At 49.0% G+C, this 22,844-nt stretch overlaps 1 protein-coding gene across 2 annotated transcripts in view; it reads left to right on the plus strand.

Annotated features, from left to right (window-relative positions):
• The first annotated feature begins 8,656 nt into the window (after positions 1–8,656).
• LSAMP (limbic system associated membrane protein) overlaps positions 8,657–22,844 on the plus strand; it is a 1,027,936-nt gene continuing 1,013,748 nt past the window's right edge. Inside the window, exon 1 of one of the 2 annotated variants that reach the window (XM_085621152.1) lies at positions 8,657–9,186. In XM_085621152.1, the coding sequence (XP_085477278.1) occupies positions 9,029–9,186 (158 nt within the window). In that variant the 5' untranslated portion in view covers positions 8,657–9,028. The remainder of the gene's footprint in view (positions 9,187–22,844) is intronic. The other variant, XM_085621151.1, reaches the window with a different exon arrangement.

Below are 22,844 nucleotides of genomic sequence, written 5' to 3' on the forward strand. Positions count from 1 at the left end.
ATGAAGTGGCATAATGGTGTCATTTCTACAATTTAACCTAACAAGTGTAACGTGAAATTCCAGAAATTATGCTAATTATGCCAGCATAATTAAAATTTCATCCAGGCCTATTTTTTACGACTGATTGCAGCTTAACTTGCTCCTTTTACTCCCTGGTGTATTAAAGACTGTCTCATTTCCAGATGAATAATGCCACTGGCTGAATATCCCTCCTTGAGAGTGATAACTAGTTCTCTGCTGCTCAGGACCACAAGTGTGCTGTTTGGCAGTCACTTACCTTTTGCCAGATTCATCACCGCCCCCTCCCCCCCCTCCTTGCCGCCAGAAGGCCCAGAACAGGGCTTCTTGCAATAGGGAATATGATCGATTTGGGAAAAAGGGGGTGGTGATGGACAGAGTTTCTGAATGATGCAGAATACTCTTACCAAGTCAAGAGATCATGGTTTTAATCCATCACCGTTTTTTAGCTCACTGCACCATCCCAGCTCAGAACCTGGCTACATGCAAATTAGTCTGTACCTGTCCCAGTGCATGATGGGAACAGGTCAAACCAAACTACCAAGCCAATTCTTATACTGGGAAGGAAACAAGCTTCCGGGGACCGGTTTCTGGCATCACAGACTTCGTCGGCCCGGCTTGCCTGAATCCTGATGGTGCAATGAGCAAGGGACTCACGTCTGAGCATACCCTTCCACACTGAGTGTGGATAAAATCGATTTGGGAAAAAGGGGGTGGTGATGGACAGAGTTTCTGAATGATGCAGAATACTCTTACCAAGTCAAGAGATTATGGTTTTAATCCATCACCGTTTTTTAGCTCACTGCACCATCCCAGCTCAGAACCTGGCTACATGCAAATTAGTCTGTACCTGTCCCAGTGCATGATGGGAACAGGGCAAACCAAACTACCGAGCCAATTCTTATACTGGGAAGGAAACAAGCTTCCGGGGACCGGTTTCTGGCATCACAGCCTTCGTCGGCCCGGCTTGCCTGAATCCTGATGGTGCAATGAGCAAGGGACTCACGTCTGAGCATACCCTCCCACACTGCGTGTGGATAAAATCGATTTGGGAAAAAGGGGGTGGTGATCAGGAAGCTTGTTTCCTTCCCAGTATAAGAATTGGCTTGGTAGTTTGGTTTGCCCTGTTCCCATCATGCACTGGGACAGGTACAGACTAATTTGCATGTAGCCAGGTTCTGAGCTGGGATGGTGCAGTGAGCTAAAAAACGGTGATGGATTAAAACCATGATCTCTTGACTTGGTAAGAGTATTCTGCATCATTCAGAAACTCTGTCCATCACCACCCCCTTTTTCCCAAATCGATTTTATCCACACTTTGTGTGGGAGGGTATGCTCAGACGTGAGTCCCTTGCTCATTGCACCATCAGGATTCAGGCAAGCCGGGCCGACGAAGGCTGTGATGCCAGAAACCGGTCCCCGGAAGCTTGTTTCCTTCCCAGTATAAGAATTGGCTTGGTAGTTTGGTTTGCCCTGTTCCCATCATGCACTGGGACAGGTACAGACTAATTTGCATGTAGCCAGGTTCTGAGCTGGGATGGTGCAGTGAGCTAAAAAACGGTGATGGATTAAAACCATGATCTCTTGACTTGGTAAGAGTATTCTGCATCATTCAGAAACTCTGTCCATCACCACCCCCTTTTTCCCAAATCGATTTTATCCACACTTTGTGTGGGAGGGTATGCTCAGACGTGAGTCCCTTGCTCATTGCACCATCAGGATTCAGGCAAGCCGGGCCGACGAAGGCTGTGATGCCAGAAACCGGTCCCCGGAAGCTTGTTTCCTTTCCAGTATAAGAATTGGCTTGGTAGTTTGGTTTGCCCTGTTCCCATCATGCACTGGGACAGGTAGAGACTAATTTGCATGTAGCCAGGTTCTGAGCTGGGATGGTGCAGTGAGCTAAAAAACGGTGATGGATTAAAACCATGATCTCTTGACTTGGTAAGAGTATTCTGCATCATTCAGAAACTCTGTCCATCACCACCCCCTTTTTCCCAAATCGATTTTATCCACACTTTGTGTGGGAGGGTATGCTCAGACGTGAGTCCCTTGCTCATTGCACCATCAGGATTCAGGCAAGCCGGGCCGACGAAGGCTGTGATGCCAGAAACCGGTCCCCGGAAGCTTGTTTCCTTCCCAGTATAAGAATTGGCTTGGTAGTTTGGTTTACCCTGTTCCCATCATGCACTGGGACAGGTACAGACTAATTTGCATGTAGCCAGGTTCTGAGCTGGGATGGTGCAGTGAGCTAATAAACGGTGATGGATTAAAACCATGATCTCTTGACTTGGTAAGAGTATTCTGCATCATTCAGAAACTCTGTCCATCACCACCCCCTTTTTCCCAAATCGATTTTATCCACACTTTGTGTGGGAGGGTATGCTCAGACGTGAGTCCCTTGCTCATTGCACCATCAGGATTCAGGCAAGCCGGGCTGACGAAGGCTGTGATGCCAGAAACCGGTCCCCGGAAGCTTGTTTCCTTCCCAGTATAAGAATTGGCTTGGTAGTTTGGTTTGCCCTGTTCCCATCATGCACTGGGACAGGTACAGACTAATTTTCATGTAGCCAGGTTCTGAGCTGGGATGGTGCAGTGAGCTAAAAAACGGTGATGGATTAAAACCATGATCTCTTGACTTGGTAAGAGTATTCTGCATCATTCAGAAACTCTGTCCATCACCCCCCCCTTTTTCCCAAATCAATAGGGAATATGATGACACATCACCTATTATTTAGGTTCAGGGCATCCCTGAATGACAGCGAAGAAACACCCTGCATGTAAACTGAGTTCCCATACATTTTTGTGTGGGACATCGGGTAGAAAAAACTATCACGTTTTAAGAAAAGTTTTGCCCCTGGTGAAGTGGGATAACTTTGACCTTGCTGGTGAAGGTCAGAATTTCCGGCCCCAATATCCAGGGCTGGCGCTAGGCATGGGCAGAGTGGGCAGCTGCCCAGGGCCCCGTAGTCAGCCCTCCAACTTGGGGCCCGCACCGATGCGACAGAGTTAGACCACGGAATGAAAGGTGCCACCTTGCAAGTGTGCCACCTTAGGAGGCCCACTTCCCTGGCCTCACTGCTATGGTGTAGCAAGGGGAACTCGAGGGGGCGGGAGTTCCCAGTTGCAAGAAGACACATTCTCCAGTTGTGTCTGGCAATTAGGCCTCCCCCACACACACGCACACACACAGTGGGATGGCTGTTGCCCAGCTGTTTAGGTCCCTGGCAGTCTTAACCCTCTCCACACCTTCAGCCCTTGATGAGCTGTTAAGAGTGCTTGTGGGTGGCTGAGGGGGGGGTTGCTGCTCTTGGAGCAGGAGCATCTATTCAGCTGCAGACAGCCCTGAACTGGTCAAGTCTTTGCAAATTACAGTGGCCTCCCACATTCCCCTTCTGCCCAGGTCCCCAAATATCCTAGAACCGGCCCTGCCAATATCCCCGGATGAAGCAATTGACTTGGCAGAACCCTGCATGCTAAGGGAGTTGAAGCTATTTTCTACAGTAAATCTGCCTTGTATCGAGGCTCCCAGGCAGTTTTCGATATTGTCAGATACTTCTGACAGGTCAGTGGAAAAGGACTTTATTCAGTGGCATAAAGTAAATTGATAGACCTCCCTTACAGAATATGTAAAGGGGCCCTATGTATCCCATAAGTATTCGTTGACCGTGGGTGGAATGGGGCCCCGTCGAGGGGTTTGTGGGTACTGAAAGGTTGGGGACCCCCTACGGTGCAGGGGCCTGTGTTAGGCCCCTGACTTGACCCTTGCAGTCATCGCAGCTGGGGAAAAAGGCCTAGTCCAGGGCATGTTGGTGGGTGTTATGGGGTTGATGGAGATGTAAAGTTTTGTTTTCAGTTTGTTTAGTTGTCGTGCGGTGTGTGTTTGTCTGTTGCAATGTTACAGAGGAGAAAGCGAACCTTCAATAATGTTTCTGATGGTCTGTAAATACTTGGTGTGCAACAAACACAGCCTAGAATGTTTTCTGCAACAGCCATGGGCAGGTCACATTGTTTTTTAGGGTGAGGTAGCCCCTCACTAGCCCAGCAGTGGTTTGATGCAAAACAATGGGGGCCCCCAGCTGGATGTGGTGGGGGTCCCGAGATTCCATAACCCACAGATATTCATAGTCTTGACTGCTGAGGGGCCCTGGTTTGTGCTATGCCCTTGTACCCCAGAGAGGTGGGGGGAGGGAGACACAATGGCCCCTGAAGGCCCTTCTGAAGATTTGTATGACAGAGGCCCACATGACGTGCCTCTACAATGCTGCCCCATGACGCCTTCATTTACCAAGCAATTTTGTGTCATAAAAACTAACTAGAACCTCCCTATAAACTCCCCAATGTCTCCAAACTGAATTAGCCGCTGCACCCACAGCCACCTCACACACCTTTGGCAAAGCAACTCTACCTTTACATATTAAACAGCATATAACAACTTCTCAAAAGTGAGCTTGGAAATATATCAAGCAGTGAGAGAAGTCATGATTTTGGTGCCCGCTCCTGAGGCAGCACGCATGGGTGCTGCTGGGGCAGATAGCCCGCGAGGTCAGCCGGGGGTGGGCTCCCCAAGCTGCCCTCCACCAAGGATCACTGTTGAGGTGCCCGGTGGATGGGTACCTCCATCAGACACACCAGACCCAGAGGAAAGCATTCCTGAAGCCGCAACGGCTCCCCCCTGCTCAGAGGGAGAGCCGATACTATGATATTCATTGCACTCTAGAATCTCGCCCCATAATGCTTAGCGGGCCTTTGATTGGGATTGTATTTTTGCCCATAACTTTGCTTGGGGTGGTCCTAGGAGGATTGGACCACCACCGAATAGTTCAGCATGATATGCTCTTTGTGTTCAAGGCATCTGTTTGGTCCACCCCCTAGGTTAGGGGGGACCTCAAAATCATCACCTCTTTCACTGCGTGATATATTCCTAAACTCACTTTTGTCGCTGATGTTCCTGTTTTTTTGTCTCAGGGTGGAGCATGTGTAGAGGCACTCTGCCCACCAACTTAATTGCTTCTAAAACAGTCTTCAAAATAAGTAGTTGCTTATCCATGTTCCTGTGCTGGCACCTCATGTTTTCTCATACCAAGTGTGAGCAGCTCATCATCTCCAGCTATTTTTATTTTTTTTGCATCCTGGAACTGGAACATTTATAGCAGAAAATCAGAACAAGGAGTACCACTTAACAAAACCGGAGCACTCTAGCTTTCCAGCCCCATAGTCCGGGTAGCTTATTCAGCCCATGTTTCTCCTTACCATGCTGGTACTTGTATACCTGGCTTCCTAAGATGATAACCTGGACTGCAAGTGCCGGAACGTTATGAAAATAAGCATTGGCAAAGCCAATAGTTCTCACCTTTCAGTGGAGTTAACCTGCTTAGCCGCAATGCAAGAGCTTGGTGGGGCTGTTTAAATTTTAAAAAGAAGCTGAGAGGAAAGGGATAAACAAGAGAAGCAGCAGAGGAACTTAGAGGAGACCAATGGAGAGGTGGGGGCCATGAGGATGTGCAGTTGTAGTGCCTGGAGCCAATGAAACAACATTGGCAAATCCAGTAAAGATGACTTATATTGTGAGTCCTGAGTAAACATTAAAAAGCCTGATGCAGTGAAAAGGAAACGGAAATGAGTGCTATCTGTGTATAATGCATTGATGAGATAATGTAATGTGTAATGTTTCAAAGTACTTCTGAAATGCTAAAACGTACCTCGTGCATTTCAGGCAACCAAAGAGAAGGAGGAATGGTCACCGTCACTGGAATTATGTGGCAGGGGAGGACCAAATTATATAAGTCAGGGATGACCACATTATGTGGCAAGAAAAGAAAAATTATGCAGCGTAATGTGGCACTTTTTGTGACAGTATTACTTCCTTATTTTGTCATTTTGATACAGGTTAACACTGTCTTGGTAACAGTTTCCCATCATTAGTAACAGTTTCCCACCCAAATACAGCAATAAGCAACAGAAAGGGCACCAGCCGCGCTTGGCAAAGGGCCTTCCACTGCGCAGCAACAGGAGCTGCTGTCATTTTCTATCCATTTAAGCTATTTTTGTTTAAATCTATAGATTAAGCAGCAGAAGATGGTAGATTATGTGGAAAATGCGGCAAATCTTTAATTATGCTGAAAAATTCTCAGTTGCAAAAGTGCATCATTCCATGGGCCTGTAACTGCAAGAAGCCCGAGGCGAGAGGGAAAGATGCCTCTAATCGGAGACAAAGTCCACGCCATGAATATTTTGAAGAATTGGTAACTAATAGGCGAGACCCAAACACCTGGTCTTGATGAGGTAAATACTCGTGGATGGAATGGGGAAGCCTGAGGGGTGTGTAGAACTGTTTTCAGTCGTGCTACTGATCCCAGACCTAAAATGAATTAATAATTCTATCATGTATCACTCTCACTGGGCACTAGTTTAACTAAAAAAATCACTGCTCTATTGAAGTTAAATTCAGTGCTGATGAGAGATAATATAAATCTCCCGTGTCAGCTCTGAGCACTTCATCTCCTCTTTTTTTTTTTACTTTGCGTCTGGGAGTCTGCAGTTGTTCTATCACCTGGGACTGCAAGTACCAAGATGCAAAGGGAAAGCAGAACTGAATGAGATGAATGACTCACGCCTGGTTTGGAGCAGCCTGGGATACCTCACTCTTTCAGAACTCGTCTCTGCTCTTGTGCTCAGACATATTTCTTTGTTTTCAAACGGTTTCTGTGCTGCTTCATCTGTATCCTCTTTACCATTTTCCAGGGCAGTTGCCTTAGCCCTCTTTAACTAGTTGGCATCATTGGACAGGCACTTTGCATCAATGGTTGGTTAGGCTGCGCGTGTCTCACCCTCTCTCTACAAAGGTGCTTCTTAGCATATGCAAATGCCGATGGCATTACTGTAATTACGTAACGCTCAGAAAGTTTGCCTGACGGCTCTCCTTGTTGCCAGCTAGTGCATCTGGGGTTAGAGAGATGCAGCGGATTGCACCAGGTCACACACGAAATCAGTTGTGGAAGCTGAGATTGAAACCCGGGTCTCCCTGGTTTCACAGCTGCAAAATAAGATTATATCCTCGATGACATGTGCCCGCGGCCCCTGCAGCCTCCATCTCTCTCTCTGTGCAGTGCCCTGTCCGTGCCCCCCCGCTCCATCCATGTGCCCCTCGCGAGTACGCTCCTCCTGAATCAGAGGGGGCAGCCCTCTGATGAAACGGTTGTCCTGGCAACCCAGAGAAGCATTGGGCTTTCCTACAGGCTACTAGGTGGGAGGGGGCGTTGTGGGAAATACAAGGAGTGGGGGCGGGTTGGGACGGTATGAGGTAGAAGAGAAGTTGGTGAACAGCAGGGCTTTGGTTGGGGGGTGAGGATATGCATATGTGTGAGCGCAGGACTAGTATGTGTTGTTTTTCTAGCGGATACGTTAGCTGAGGTAATTTACTCAGGATCAAACAGTTTGTTAAATGTGATTTCTGAAATCTAAATTCAGTTCATCTGAGGGCCCAGTTGGCAACATAAACCATAGCCCACATCTCGCCCGAGCAGAAATATGAAGGTAGTGAGTTGGGGATGAGGGATGTGAGCGGGGAGCATTGCTTAGAGGAGTGAGATGTGCCTTTGGAGGGATGCAGGTGTGGAGCATAGCTCACGAGGGTGAGGGAAGTAAGTGAGGGACAGGGCTCCTGGGGAGTGGCTGAGGAGACCTGGGAGCGAGGTCGGAGCATCGCTTGAAATGGAGGGGTGAGTGTGTGACTTGGGTGGGGTGTGAAGGAGGTGAAGGGCTTGAAGTGGGGTGAAAGTGAGGACCGTAGCTCATGAGGGCGAGGGCTGGTGAGGAGAGATGTGAGGACCTCCACTCCTCATGGGGGTAAGTGAGGCTGGCGTGAGGATAGCTCCTGGTGTAGTGGGGCTGAGGAGAGAGATGTGAGTGAGGGCTGAGGGCCATAGATTAGAGGGGTGAGAGTGTGGCTTGGTGGGGTGCGAAGGAGGTGCACAACTCGGAGTGGTTTCCAGGGGGCTAAGGCGGGATGTGAGTTTGAATCAGAGGTCAAAGGGGAGAGAGGGATGGACGGGTGAGGGAAGTGAATGAGGGCATAGCTCTGAGTGGGTCAGAGGAGGGCTGGGCAGGGAAGGGTGCGAGGGTATAGCCTATGTGGGTGAGAGATGGGCTGGGCAGAGAAGTGAGTGGAGGCATAGCACGGGGCGGCGGGGAGGGGGCTCAGACTGGAAGTGAGGGAGAGCCCGGGCACAGCTCGGAGGGGCGAGAGGGGGCGAAGGGTCGAAGTGAGTGAGAACCCGGGCACAGCTCGGCGGGGCGAGAGGGGGCTAAGGGTGGAAGCGAGTGAGGGCACAGCTCGGCGGGGCGAGAGCGGGGATGTGAGTGTAAAGAAGGCTTGGAGGGGTGAGAGTGGGCGAGGGGACGTGGCTTAGGAAAATGCGGGGATGAAATCGCAAGGTTGGAGGGGAGGCACTACTTGGATGGGATGAGTGGGGGGCTGCAGGGGGAGACGCCGAACCTGCCTCCGATGCTGTTTTTCTCCTTCAGCGCAATCAGTGCTGAGAGCTTGTGTTTCAGCCTCGGCATCTTCCTCCTCCTCCTCCTCCCTGCATCCCTCGCGCCCCACCCCCTCCATCCCTTTCTCTCTCTCTCTCCTCTGCCTGGGAAAGTGGGTTAGCCTCGGAAGGAGCAGGCGTGCAGTGTGCGCACACATACACACACACAGCCCCGGGAGCAGCAGCACTCCGGGAGAGAGGGTCAGCAGCGCAGGGTCACAGTCCACACCCACGACAGCCCATGGACCACAGGCCGCCTCAGTGATTAACGCAACTTTTGCATCCATTCATTTTTATTCGTCTTCACCCATCTGGGACCACGAGAGGAACTTGACACCGAGCCTGGAGAGCTTTGCTGGAGAGGGCAGTGTTTTGGGTTTTTTGCGCGTGTGATTTGTTTTACGAGGCCTCCAGGAGACCCGCGTGTGCATATTTATATCTCTAGTGTTGCTCTTGGCGTGGACGCCCGCTTGTGAAATATGGTGGGCCGGGGGTCTCAGCCGGACCGGAACCAGTTGCCTCTCCTCCTGCTGAGGTTGCTTTGCCTTCTCCCCACAGGGCTTCCCGTGCGCAGCGTGGATTTTACCCGGAGCACCGACAACATCACGGTCCGCCAGGGGGACACAGCCATCCTCAGGTGAGGGGCGCCGCGCGCCAACTTCTGCTATCACTACCACGAGCATTCCGAGAAATTGACTTACTGCATTGTCTGTTGTTTGAAATGATGTGCTGATCAGACGACATATGAGGACTGAATGACAGTGTTTTATAATTCTGTTTATCCCGTTTACTAATGTTCACAATTGTGGCAGAAGTACAAATTGAGACCCATTGGCACAGTGTGATTTGACCAGGAGCACACAACTTGCTGAACGGGAAAGTAGGAGTTATGTGTTACGTTTCCTGATTCTGCCTTCTCAAGAATTTAGCAACTAGGTCACATCCAAGGGAGCATGAATATATATAAGAGACATGAGGCTGGAGTGTTAAAAGAGAATGGAAAATGTTCCTGCATCGCAAGTCGGTACTTGGTCCATGGACTCTCTCCTGATTCCTCATCCCTCCCCACTCCCTCCTCACTCCCCCTCACTTTTGTTGGAAATAGAGAGCACTGTCTGCGAAATCTGACGATAGCTCATGCAGCTTGATGGATCTAGAGCATAAATCCCTTGAGCCCGCTTCAAGTGTTGAATGTTTGTGCCTTCTTTACTCAATTGTGTCTTTCGGTTGTGCAGAATACTCACGGATGGTCAGCTTGAACACCTGAGGGAGCTTCTGGAGAGACTTGTAAGGGCCTCACAGTTCATGTGTACATTACAGGAGTGCACATGCATGAACATGGGGCCGTTGTGTCCAAGCTAGAATGTTGTTGACTGCGTAGTGAGGGAACAACCCATCAGTTGCTCAAGCAAACTTATAATGGACCTGTGATTGGATAGGACCACACATTTATGCTATACGCTGATGATGTTGGCAGAGTGTTCAGCACCACAGGACCATTGAGGGCACTACATTAACGATACCCAGTCCTGTGTTTACACTGTGCTGCCAAGGTCTTTGTACTGAACTATGCGCTCTTTTTTACAGCCTAATGACAAAGGCAGGGGCTGCGCCCCATAGGGGTGCACTGATGACTGAAAGGTACGCATTCTACATCTAGTAAAGTGTTTTAGTTCTGGGTGTCTGAAGGTGACTGTGTGATAAACATAACATAGGAATGTGACTAGGAAGGCACTGCATCCTTTAAGGGGTTTAGGGATGTCATCTGACTGTGATTGGCAGGTGTGTAGTCCAGAAGAAGAGAACGGTGCTCCTGGTAATCAATACGTTTAGGATGAGCGGGAGACCTGAAAGACATGGATGTTCCACATAATTTAAAAAGCTATACATTAAACTCACTCGCCATTATGTTTCACAGGGTCGGAGTGCATATTCTCCATCGGTTTACGGATACCAGATGAGGTGGGATGGGGTGACCGGTACGATGACACTTAGAACAGCCCCCCTTTGTACAGGTATGGTGTTAAGGGCCTTTTGAGAACACCCTCTCCCCCCCCCCATGCAGCAGGTCTCACTGTAAGAGATTCAGTTAGAAAAAGGATCCGTGGATGGCACATTTAATGGGCTCTCGCTGCTCCGTGGAAGTGCCCAAGAGTGGTATCGTGAAATGGATGGACAGGTGGGCAGATGGATAGATAAGTGGGTGGGTTGGCGGGAGGATAGGTAGATGGATGGGTGGGAAGGTTGATGGATAGATGGGTGGGTTGGCAGGAGGATGGGTAGATGGATGGGTGGGAAGGTTGATGGATAGATAAGTGGGTGGGTAGGCGGGAGGATGGGTAGATGGATGGGTGGGAAGGTTGATGGATAGGTGGGCGGGTTGGCAGGAGGATGGGTAGATGGATGGGTGGGAAGGTTGATGGATAGATGGGTGGGTTGGCGGGAGGATGGGTAGATGGATGGTTGGGAAGGTTGATGGATGGGTGGGAAGGTTGATGGATAGATAAGTGGGTGGGTAGGCGGGAGGATGGGTAGCTGGATGGGTGGGAAGGTTGATGGATAGATGGGTGGGTTGGCGGGAGGATGGGTAGATGGATGGGTGAGAAGGTTGATGGATAGATGGGTGGGTTGGCAGGAGGATGGGTAGATGGATGGGTGGGAAGGTTGATGGATGGATAGGTGGGTTGGTGGGAGGATGGGTAGATGGATGGGTGGGAAGGTTGATGGATAGATGGGTGGGTTGGCAGGAGGATGGGTAGCTGGATGGGTGGGAAGGTTGATGGATAGATGGGTGGATTGGCAGGAGGATGGGTAGCTGGATGGGTGGGAAGGTTGATGTATAGATGGGTGGGTTGGCAGGAGGATGGGTAGATGGATGGGTGGGTGGGAAGGTAGATGGATAGATGGGTGGGTTGGCAGGAGGATGGGTAGATGGATGGGTGGGAAGGTTGATGGATAGATGGGTGGGTTGGCAAGAGGATGGGTAGATGGATGGGTGGGAAGGTAGATGGATAGATGGGTGGGTTGGCAGGAGGATGGGTAGATGGATAGATGGATAGGTGGGAAGGTTGATGGATAGATGGGTGGGTTGGCAGGAGGATGGGTAGATGGATGGGTGGGAAGGTAGATGGATAGATGGGTGGGTTGGCAGGAGGATGGGTAGATGGATGGGTGGGAAGGTTGATGGATAGATGGGTGGGTTGGCAAGAGGATGGGTAGATGGATGGGTGGGAAGGTAGATGGATAGATGGGTGGGTTGGCAGGAGGATGGGTAGATGGATAGATGGATAGGTGGGAAGGTTGATGGATAGATGGGTGGGTTGGGAAGAGGATGGGTAGATGGATGGGTGGGAAGGTTGATGGATCGATGGATGGCTATAGGTATACGTACACAGGCACAGTGCTTCACAGAATATAGCCACATTGTAGTAAGGTGAGGCCCAACCCTACTCTCTCGTGTAAATCTTAATACACACTCCCTCTAGGATATCTTGGTGTCGTTTAAAGCGACTGAGATACATCAGGATTAAATAATGAGCCCAGGAGCACACAAGTTGGTGAAGCAGGAACTCCGAGATTAGAATTCCGGTATCATAGCCGACACACCATCTCTGCACATGCCGTGCGCAGTCAGCTCTGCGGGCTGCCTTAATTGGCACAGCCAGTGTTACTGTAAAAGGGAGCACGCTGCCAACACAGACTGTCACTACAGTAATGACGGCATCAGCCAAGCAAGAAGCTCTGTGCCCATTGGCACCTGTGCCAAACCTTGGCAGCCAAAGGCCCCCAGATATGCAGGACCTGGTGTGCCACCTGGTCTGCACTGTCAGGTCTTGGGCACATGTGCCAAACAGTCAAATGCATAGTCTGTATTTTTTAAAGGTCGAGACTTTTGATCCAGGCATCAGAGTAAAATGTAGGTTAGAGAGTATATTTTTGTTTATGGGCAGTAGTCGCCAAGTGTTAACCTCAGCATTCGCAGGGCTGTATAACCCAAAATGCCCCAGCGGTCGAATCATACCCCGGGGCCTTACTGTCTCCGTGTTTAACGGGGGCTCCAAGCCTGTGATGCAAACAGCTCACTGGAAAAAGAACAAAACAAACAGGGCAACATGCTGGCACTGTGCCATGTGTGACGCAGGGGGCCCAAAGATAGCGTCGCCCCCTCCCTCCCTTTCTTTCTTTCTTTCTTCCTTCCTACCTCTATGTTGGTATTTCTGCCTCATTATCTATTTTCTAATGTGATTTTATCTTTAATGAAGTGTTCGGTGGCCAGAAAAACGTCTTTTTGGCGCCCAGAGAACGGAAATAGGCTTTGTAGTTAAAGAGTGTGAAGACGGTTTCTAAACTCAAGAATATTTTCTAAACTCTTGTCTCGAATTCACTTCCTTCTGCCCGCCCATCTCCCCCCTCCACCTCTCTTTCTCTTGCTTCTCTCGCGTGCTCTCCCCTGTACCCGATTCGTCTCTCCCCATCGCTGCGTGTTTCCCTCTTATTCATTTTTTCTCCCGCCCTCTCTCTTTATTTTCCTCGCTCCCTCTCATCGTCATCTCTTATTTCCACCCATGATTGCCTCCACTTTCTCCGACTCCTGACCATCTCTACGTATATTCCTCTCTCTGTCTCCATATGTACCTCCCCCCATCCGTCTTATTGACCTTTCCCAACACCCACCCCTTCTAATTTCACGTTCTTCTCTCCATCGTGACTCCATATATATTTCCTTTCCTCTTACTTTTTTTCCTCCTCCCATCCTAGCTGCATCCTGCCCTCCCTCTCCACCTCTTCCCTCCTTCCCTCCTCTATTTCCAACGTGATCCCTTTCGCTGCTCTCACCCCTTCGGTTCTGGAGACCCCCCCATCTGACACGATGGTTCAGATCGGTCATTTTCGATGACTACCATTGGTTCTCCACACAGACCCCCCCCCCCCCCCGCCCCCCCCCCACACACACACACACACACACACAGATTTGATTATCCAAGCACAAAAACGAACGAGACATGAAAACAAGACTCAGACAAGGTCGCTATGAATGGGCTGAGACGGGGGGAGGGGGCAGCTTTGGTGTAACCGTGCAGGGTGGGGGGGGGGGGGGGGGGGGGGGTCAGCACACCAAAAGAAAGGCAAACAATTGAATTGCGCCTTTCTCAACAAGAGTCTGGCGGGCTCCCCTTGCAGAAACTCCCCCCACCCCTGGGACGAGATAAAAGCCGGAGCAGAATGTTCTTATCACAGGGATTACTTCCAAAGCAAGGGGCACGGCGGTCCCGCGAAAAGACGTCCTCACAAGTGGGATGTCATCTATATTGTATGAGCGGGAAAGAAGCAGCCGTTCCTTCCACGCCGGGGAGCACGCGGGCGTCCTGGAAGCAAAACACGCTCGTTTAAGTGGAATGATGAGCCGTGTTAGCGGGCGAGCGGGCGGAGAGAGAGCCCGTCCGAGGCTCGCTGGAGAGGGCATGTTTTCAGGGGACGCTTATTGCCGGGGAGTGGCGTGTTTCTACGCGCTTCGGGGTGGCCAGACAGGAGAACCGTTTTTATTACAGGGAAATACAGTGCTTTGTCCAGGATCACACACCTTTGTGTAGTGGAGATGCCGGGAGTGGGATTCAGGTCCCGAGATTCGAAAATCAGTATTTATTGCAATGGCGAGTGCTTGCCCTTTGCTTGATTATTTGAGGTGGTTGAGACTCTGTGTAGGTCCAAACCGGAGCAGCAGGGGGCCTGTACTGGTAGGACAGGTTGGCGCTTTAACCTGCAGGGCTATCTCTCATTTACTGACCGTGGAAAGAGGAAACATCCAAGTTCCATTTTACAAAGAATTTTCGCTGAGACGTTTGTTGCGTCCTCCAGGCGTAGGTGTAAAAACAAGTATATTTTCAGGGGGGTAACATATGCTTTTTCACTGAAAAAAAGCCTTGTGAATCGGGGCATCTTTTACTCCTGCAGATACAGGAGTAAGTCACTCCCAAGCCTGGAGTAAGACACGTCTGGTCACAGGAAATGCTTGGTGAATCCGATCTAGATAGTCAGGTGTCCAAGTTTGTGACTCAGGCCCCAGTGACCCTGAGTTTGCTTTTAGTGTACTGAGGGGGAGATGGGTGGAGCCCGCCCATGTTTATGTGTATTTGTGTAGCGTACAATCCACGATTCAGTTGCTTCTAGGCACTTCCGATCGCTGATAGGCAGGGTGTAGGTGTCGAGTGTGCATTGACTGGCCCAGCAGAAGTGAAGGAACCACAAGTAGATATAGGGATAGGACAACAATGTTGTACATAGTGTACTTACAGTAGCAACGACACAACCCTTGCAGATACAGCAAGAGCTGACACTTCATTCAGGAGTGTGGAGCCCATCTGAGCCTGGCACGGGAGCATCCGTGGAGGGGCGTGGGGTGCCCGCAGAGGGAAGAGGGGCGCGTCTGGTCCTATTGTAGGGCTCAGGGTGGCTGCCGTGATGCTATTGGTTTGAAAAACAAAGGGTCCTTCAAAAGCAATTCAGCATGGGATAAATATAGACCAGAATCGGCTCTATATAATTATTATATTGGTAGCAATGCTGGTAGTGATGGAGGTGGGAGCTGGTTTTCCGTGACAAGGGGCATTGTGGAAGTTTCAGGGCAGTTTCTTGCAGGTCGAGACCCCACCACTGGAACTCGCCTGTTGCCTCCGTTTTTGCTTCAGGTTCGAGGCGTGGTAAGTTGGTTGTTCACTGCAAAAGAACCAATTTGTGGCAGAGAGGTTGGTATCTTTGTATCTTTCCATGTGCTTATCCTGGGCTGATCGTTGAAGGCCTTTGTACATGAGGCAAAGGGCCTTGTGCTCGACTCTTGTTTGCACTGGGAGTCAGTGCAGGGTTTTTAGTCGTGATGTCACAGATCCACGTTGTTCTTTGCCCGGAGATGAGGCGTCTGGCTGCATTTTGGGCATTTTGCCGTCTTTCAATCTGGTATGAGGGAAAGTAGCATATAGTACATGACTGTAATCGAGGAAGGAATGACCACCTCTCCTGCACCCAGTGCATTGATGTCTGGGGGAAGAGGGTAGGGTCGTTTAGAAGAGTTTGCTTTTACTGTGGCTCCTCCTCAAACTTTGAGGATGAGGCCAGAACCCCAGTCGATTCCCTGGGTTCTCACCTGGATTTGATGGATTAAGTTTGGCCAAGGCAAGTCGACGGGCATCTTGTAGACTTTAGTTGACTGTGAAGGTGACCCTATGGCATGAAAGTTTAGTGTCCTATTCAGGGCTCCATAGCCAGCAGACCATTGGCTGCAGCTGGGAAATGATCACTCTTGTCTGATACCTTTGGGGGTATTTGAGTGTCATTGGTTGCAGAGTGGACGTGGAGATGATGCGTGTGGGGAGGTACCTGTGGGGTTTGATGTAGATGATGAATAGCAATGGTGAAAGGGGGGTTCCTCTGGAACCCAAGAGGGGAACTGATCGATTAGGAAGACAAGCTCTCCAAGCATTACTCTATGTGTGGGATTGGACAAGAAGGAGTGGAACCATGTGGTGCATTCTCAGAGACACTGGCCATTCATTGGAATCTCTGCAGAAGGATTTTGTGCCCTGGCCGGTCATATGCGACTCATGCATCGAGGAGGTATTCTTGCAGCAAGCATCTTGGTCGCCATTTGTAGAATGACCCCAGACTGTTCGTGGGGTAGTTCTGCTTGGTGCCGTGGGTGCAAACCCAATTGGTGAGAGTGAAGCGGATAGGTTTTTTCAACCTGAGATTGTAATTGGAGTCCATCTCGCGATACTCTGTTTTCTACTTTTCCTCCCTGGAAACTTGTGCCAGCAGTGAAGTGCTTTCGTGTTGGCCCACTCGAGGCCGACTCACACTCCTGAGGAAGTGATGAAGATGGCCTCGTTGGTCTACTACTGGGGGTCCTCATATAAATCCTGGTGTGAGTGATCGAGAGGACGGAAGAAAAATTCGGGTTAATAGAGATAGAGAAATCAATAATAAGGGGTGATCGAGGTGGGATAAGGTTTAGAAACAGAGATTGGATATCACTTGAGGCACGAGTCCCCTATAATGTCGAAGCAATGTTGGTGTGCCGGCCAGATACGTCGTCACATTTTTCTTCTTCACTCTGAAATGCATTTACCTACTGATAAAGAAAGTGGAGAATGTCTGTGAGAAGATTTTAGGAGGACAGGGAGATGCAAAACATGAAAGGGCACGGGTTCCTGGGATCTAAAAGAAATGACTGTGCTCGCTTGGAGGTGAGAGGATGGGTGGGTATCAGGCCGGGCGATTCGGTCTTCTTCTGTGTGAGCAGCATCCAACCAAGGGCTTCAACGTCATCTTTGGATGTACAGGGTAGGGTTATAGACACGTCCCTGCCTGGGCTCTCCCGATCACTGCTCCACCCTCTAGGAGCTTGAAAGGGGTTTGTGGCCCACAAATTGGCCTTCTTAGTTCTAAGAGGAGCAGATGAAGCCTGGGTCTTTTGAAAAAGGCTGTTCAGTTTTTGCTGATATCGCCATGAAAGGTAAACTGCAGACAATAATCTAGATACATTTCCCATTGTGCATAGAAAAACCATTCAACATGTAAAACTGCAAAAAAAAAACTCAATATAGATTTGCCACGTTGGCTGAGTTTGAAGAAAGTGACAAATAACTCTTTATGCCGTGAAAGTCATCTCGAAATGCACAAAAAACGTTTTCACTAGCGAGGAGATGTCAGAAAGGTTGAGAAGTGCACAAAACAGAAATTCTGCACCACGTTCATGGCACCCAAACAACTTTGGAAAGTGCTAGTATGGATCCCAGGCTCTCATTATTGCCTTTCTATGGCTCCACTCCACATCTGTGCCCATCCCCGGACCAGTATGCTGCCTCTTTGCTCCCCCGTGCTCCCAGCGCACTGAGATGGCATGTATGTGGAATGCAGCGCTTAAAAAACCCAGAAATCTATTAAAAAAATAGCATCTATAGCATAGCATCTATAGCACCTATGAAACCGTTCAACTTTTCAAGCGTGGCAGCCGCCTAAGCCATTTGTTGTGCACATTTAAACCTCCTGCCCAGTTAATCCCTTGTGTGTAAGGTGTTACCCACCTGAGAGAGCTGTGCCAAGAGCTACTTCAGATTGCCTTCTGCTCTCGCCCTCAGTTTATCATGCACCTGCTGGAGCTTATGCACATGGTGGCTCCTCTCCGTCAGGTTTATCATGCACATGGTGGACCCTATGCACATGGTGGCTCCTCTCCCTCAGGTTTATCATGCACAATGTGGACCTTATGCACATGGTGGCTCCTCTCCCTCAGGTTTATCATGCACCTGCTGGAGCTTATGCATATGGTGGCTCCTCTCCCTCAGGTTTATCATGCACAATGTGGACCTTATGCACATGGTGGCTCCTCTCCCTCAGGTTTATCCTGCACATGGTGGACCTTATGCAGGTGGTAGGTCCTTTCTCACAGGTTTATCATGCGCATGGTGGCTTCTCTCTCTCAGGTTTATCATGCAAATGGTTGAGCTTATGCACATGATGGCCCGTGTCCCTCAGGTTTATCAGGCACATGTTGGACCTTATGCACACAGTGGCTCCTCTCTCTCAGGTTTATCATGCACATGGTGGATCTTATGTACATGGTGGCTCCTCTCCTTCAGGTCTATCCTGCACATGGTGGCTCCTCTATCAGGTTCATGATGCACACTGTGGATCTTATGCACATGGTAGCTCCTTTTCCTCCGATTTATCACACACAGAGTGGCTCATCTCCCTGAGGTTTATTATGCATCTGGTGGAGCTAACACACATGGTGGGTTCCTTACCTCACGTTTATCATGCACAATGTGGACCTTATGCAGATGGTGGTGCCTCTCCCTCAGGTTTATCATGCACAATGTGGACCTTATGCACATGGTGGCTCCTCTCCCTCAGGTTTATCCTGCACATGGTGGACCTTATGCAGGTGGTAGGTCCTGTCTCACAGGTTTATCATGCGCATGGTGGCTTCTCTCTCACACGGTTTATCATGCAAATGGTTGAGCTTATGCACATGATGGCCCGTGTCCCTCAGGTGTATCAGGCACATGTTGGACCTTATGCACACAGTGGCTCCTCTCTCTCAGGTTTATCATGCACATGGTGGATCTTATGTACATGGTGGCTCCTCTCCTTCAGGTCTATCCTGCACATGGTGGCTCCTCTATCAGGTTCATGATGCACACTGTGGATCTTATGCACATGGTAGCTCCTTTTCCTCCGATTTATCACACACAGAGTGGCTCATCTCCCTGAGGTTTATTATGCATCTGGTGGAGCTAACACACATGGTGGGTTCCTTACCTCACGTTTATCATGCACAATGTGGACCTTATGCAGATGGTGGTGCCTCTCCCTCAGGTTTATCATGCACAATGTGGACCTTATGCACATGGTGGCTCCTCTCCCTCAGGTTTATCCTGCACATGGTGGACCTTATGCAGGTGGTAGGTCCTGTCTCACAGGTTTATCATGCGCATGGTGGCTTCTCTCTCTCAGGTTTATCATGCAAATGGTTGAGCTTATGCACATGATGGCCCGTGTCCCTCAGGTGTATCAGGCACATGTTGGACCTTATGCACACAGTGGCTCCTCTCTCTCAGGTTTATCATGCACATGGTGGATCTTATGTACATGGTGGCTCCTCTCCTTCAGGTCTATCCTGCACATGGTGGCTCCTCTATCAGGTTCATGATGCACACTGTGGATCTTATGCACATGGTAGCTCCTTTTCCTCCGATTTATCACACACAGAGTGGCTCATCTCCCTGAGGTTTATTATGCATCTGGTGGAGCTAACACACATGGTGGGTTCCTTACCTCACGTTTATCATGCACAATGTGGACCTTATGCAGATGGTGGTGCCTCTCCCTCAGGTTTATCATGCACATGGTGGACCTTATGCACATGGTAGCTCCTTTCTCTCAGGTTTATCATGCACAGAGGTGGATCTTATGCACACGTTCGCTCCCTTTCCTGAGATTTATCAAATATACAGTGGCCCCTCTCCCTCAGGTTTATTCTGCACATGGTGGACCTTATGCACATGGTGGCCCCTCTTCTTCAGGTTCATTATGCACCTGGTGGAGCTTACACAAATGGTTGTTTCCTTCCCTCGCGTTTATCATGCATAATGTGGACCGTATTCATATGGTGACTCACGTCCCTAAGGATTATCATGCACAATGTGGACCTTATGCACATGGTGGCTCCTCTTCCTCAGATTTATCATGCACAATGTGGACCTTATGCACATGGTGACTCCCTTCCCTCAGGCTTATCATGCACAATGTGGACCTTATGCACATGGTGGCCCCTCTCCCTCAAGTTCACCATGCGCAATGTGGACCTTAGGAACATGGTGCCTCCTCTACCTCAGGTTTATCATTCACATGGTGTACCATAAGCACATGGTAGCTCCTTTCTCTCAGGTTTATCATGCACAAGGTGGCTCCTCTCTCTCAGGTTTATCATGCAAATGGTTGAGCTTATGCACACGGTGGCCCGTCTCCCTCAGGTATATCATGCACATGTTGGAACTTATGCACACAGTGGCTCCTCTCTCTCAGGTTTATCATGCACATGGTGGATCTTATGCACATAGTAGCCCGTCTCCTTCAGGTTCATCATGCACATGGTAGACCTAATGCACACAGTGGGTCCTGTCCCTCAGGTTTATATGGTGGATCTTATGCACATGGTGGCTTCTCTCCTTAAGGTTTATCCTGCACATGGTGGTTCCTCTAGCAGGCTCAACATGCACATGGCGGAGCTTATGCACTTGGTGGCTTCTCTTCTTCAGGTTTATCTTGCACATGATGGCTCTTCTCCATGAGGCTCAACATGCACATGGTGGATCTTATGCACATGGTGGCTCCTCAGTGGCTCTGCTCCATCAGGCTCAACATCCACATGGTGGATCTTATGCATATGGTGGCTCCTCCCTTCAGGTTTATCCTGCACAAGGTAGCTCCTCTATCAGGCTCAACATGCACATGGTGAAGCTTATGGACCTGATGGCTCATTTTCCTCTGATTTATCACGCAGAGAGTGGCTCCTCTCCCTCAGTTCATCCTGCACATGGCGGAGCTTATGCACATGATGGCTCCTCTCCATCAAGTTTTTCATGCACATGGTAGTGCATACTTCTCAACGGAGGACGTTTGGAAATATGGATGGACAACTTTGAGAGGATTTCTGGTATTGACAAGTCCTCCCTATCATTAATCAGCATGTACTGTTTTAAGATGTCAACAGTTAATGAAAATAATTCCCTTGATCAACACTTGTATTTTAGGCAGCGGCCTTTAAACGCTATGGTAGTTTTGTTGTTTCTCAAGACAACAATGCCTCTCCCGCAATCTGTGTCTTCCTAGGTGACGCATCAAGTCCACATCGCTAAAACTGGTGGGTGTGTTTCTGGTTATCCTCATAAGGCCTGGTCTGAACAAAGCCATCTCGGCAGGTTATAACTTAGGACCTTATTTAGATCTCGGCGGATGGAATACTCCACCGCAAACATGATGGATATCCCGTCCACCGTATTACGTTCTCCATAGGATATAATGGAGCCATAATTTGGCGGACAGGATATCCGTCATGTTTGTGACTGACGGAGTATTCCCCTCTGCCAAGATCTAAGTCAGGTTTGAGACTATGTTGATGAAAATGATGGGTGAGTTTGATGGTTCCTCAAGATGGCAAGCACAGGACTTTTACAAACGGGAGCAGTCGTCGGCCTCTTTGGTGGAATCAATGGGCTGGTCTTGTGGCTCAATTGGGTTCTAACCGGCCATCTCTCAGCAGCACCTTTGTAGCAAACAACTAGCAGTCCAGATCTCCATGCAGCCAGGCAGCCGTGGGCGGTCAGGGTCCTGTATTCTGCTGGCATCAGCAGAAGTTGGCTTTCTAAACCTCTTCCCGGTGTCTGGCAGCAGTTGTTCATGCGCTCTGTCATGTTGTGGCCCACAGCGCTCAGTCTTCAGGGTACCATCCTGCTAAGCGATCCAGATGTTTTGGCTGGTTGAGCCAGTGTTGTTTTCTCTGTCTCTCCACAGGTATCCATAGCGAGGAATATTCATATTAGTTCCCTCCAGCTCCAGCAGCAGTGATTGCCCAGTCTTACGCGCCTTTGTATTTTAGTGTTAGCCTACATTGGCAGGACTTGAAGAGAAGTTAGAGATTTGGCAGCCTTATTTTGTCTTCTCAAAAATAAACTGCTTGCTATTCTTCATTGTAGGGATACATCATTTCCTATTTATTGTCGACGCTTCTGTTTTAATGGTTTATTTTTCCTGGCTTTTGTTTTTTTTCCTGCATCCTCAATTTCCATTTTTTTCCTCAGGGTTTTTTTTATTGAATGTGAATATTTATTTTTCCCCATTTAACTTTAATTTGATTGAAACGTATTTTTTGCTTGTCTCTCCTCGTTTTGACCATTCTTTCGTATGTCTAACTTACCACTCCCCAATTAATCCCTTTTTTGTTTCGTTTTTGGCTATATCTTTTCCCTCTTCCATTACTACTTTCTTCATTACGCTCTTTCCTTATTTTTGAGTCCATCTCTGTAGTTCAGTCTCTCCATTTGTATATTTAGTTTATGTTATTTTTCTCTCTATCCTAATTTTCACTACTTTCGTTCCTTCGGCTTCCATAAATCCTAGTTTCCACCCTTTCTGGAAGGGTGGGACTTACAATATGGTGTTAGCATTCACAGTGTGTTACTTGAAGTGTCTTGAACGGCCTGCAGATGCCCCATCATGAAATCTGGGATCCGCTGATGGGGAAGCAGGCCCATCACTCAGGGAAGAGCGAAGTCAATTGGTTCTCCCAGGTGAAAATAGTGGCAAATCAGTCAATTTCACCTTTTTTGTTATTTGACAGATGTCAAACAGACCTAATGTTATTGATTTATAAGGAGTAGGTTTTAAGTCTGCCCCTTTCAACCACTGGATTTGTTCGACCACCCTCTTTCAGCTAGTGGCTTTAGACGTTGTCAATCGTGTCTTGGCTAAGCCCAGTTGAGTAGTAAGCTCTCACCTAATGCTATTGGCTGTTTGTTGGTATCCTTCTGCTTCCACTCATGTTATTTCATTGCACTGCGCAAGGGACTATTTTACAAAATAGCCCTCCCTTTCTGCTGGCTCCATCTCATATGTCTCACTCTAATGTGCTGAAGCTGCATATGATATGCTAATACATTAAACTGAAGCCTGTTGACTTTGCCAATGTTTGTTTATTTACAGGTGCTTAGGGGGTTAAAGTGATCAACCATTCTCTATTGA

This window comes from Triturus cristatus, chromosome 8 (assembly GCF_964204655.1).
Source record: "Triturus cristatus chromosome 8, aTriCri1.1, whole genome shotgun sequence".
Lineage (NCBI taxonomy): Eukaryota > Metazoa > Chordata > Amphibia > Caudata > Salamandridae > Triturus > Triturus cristatus.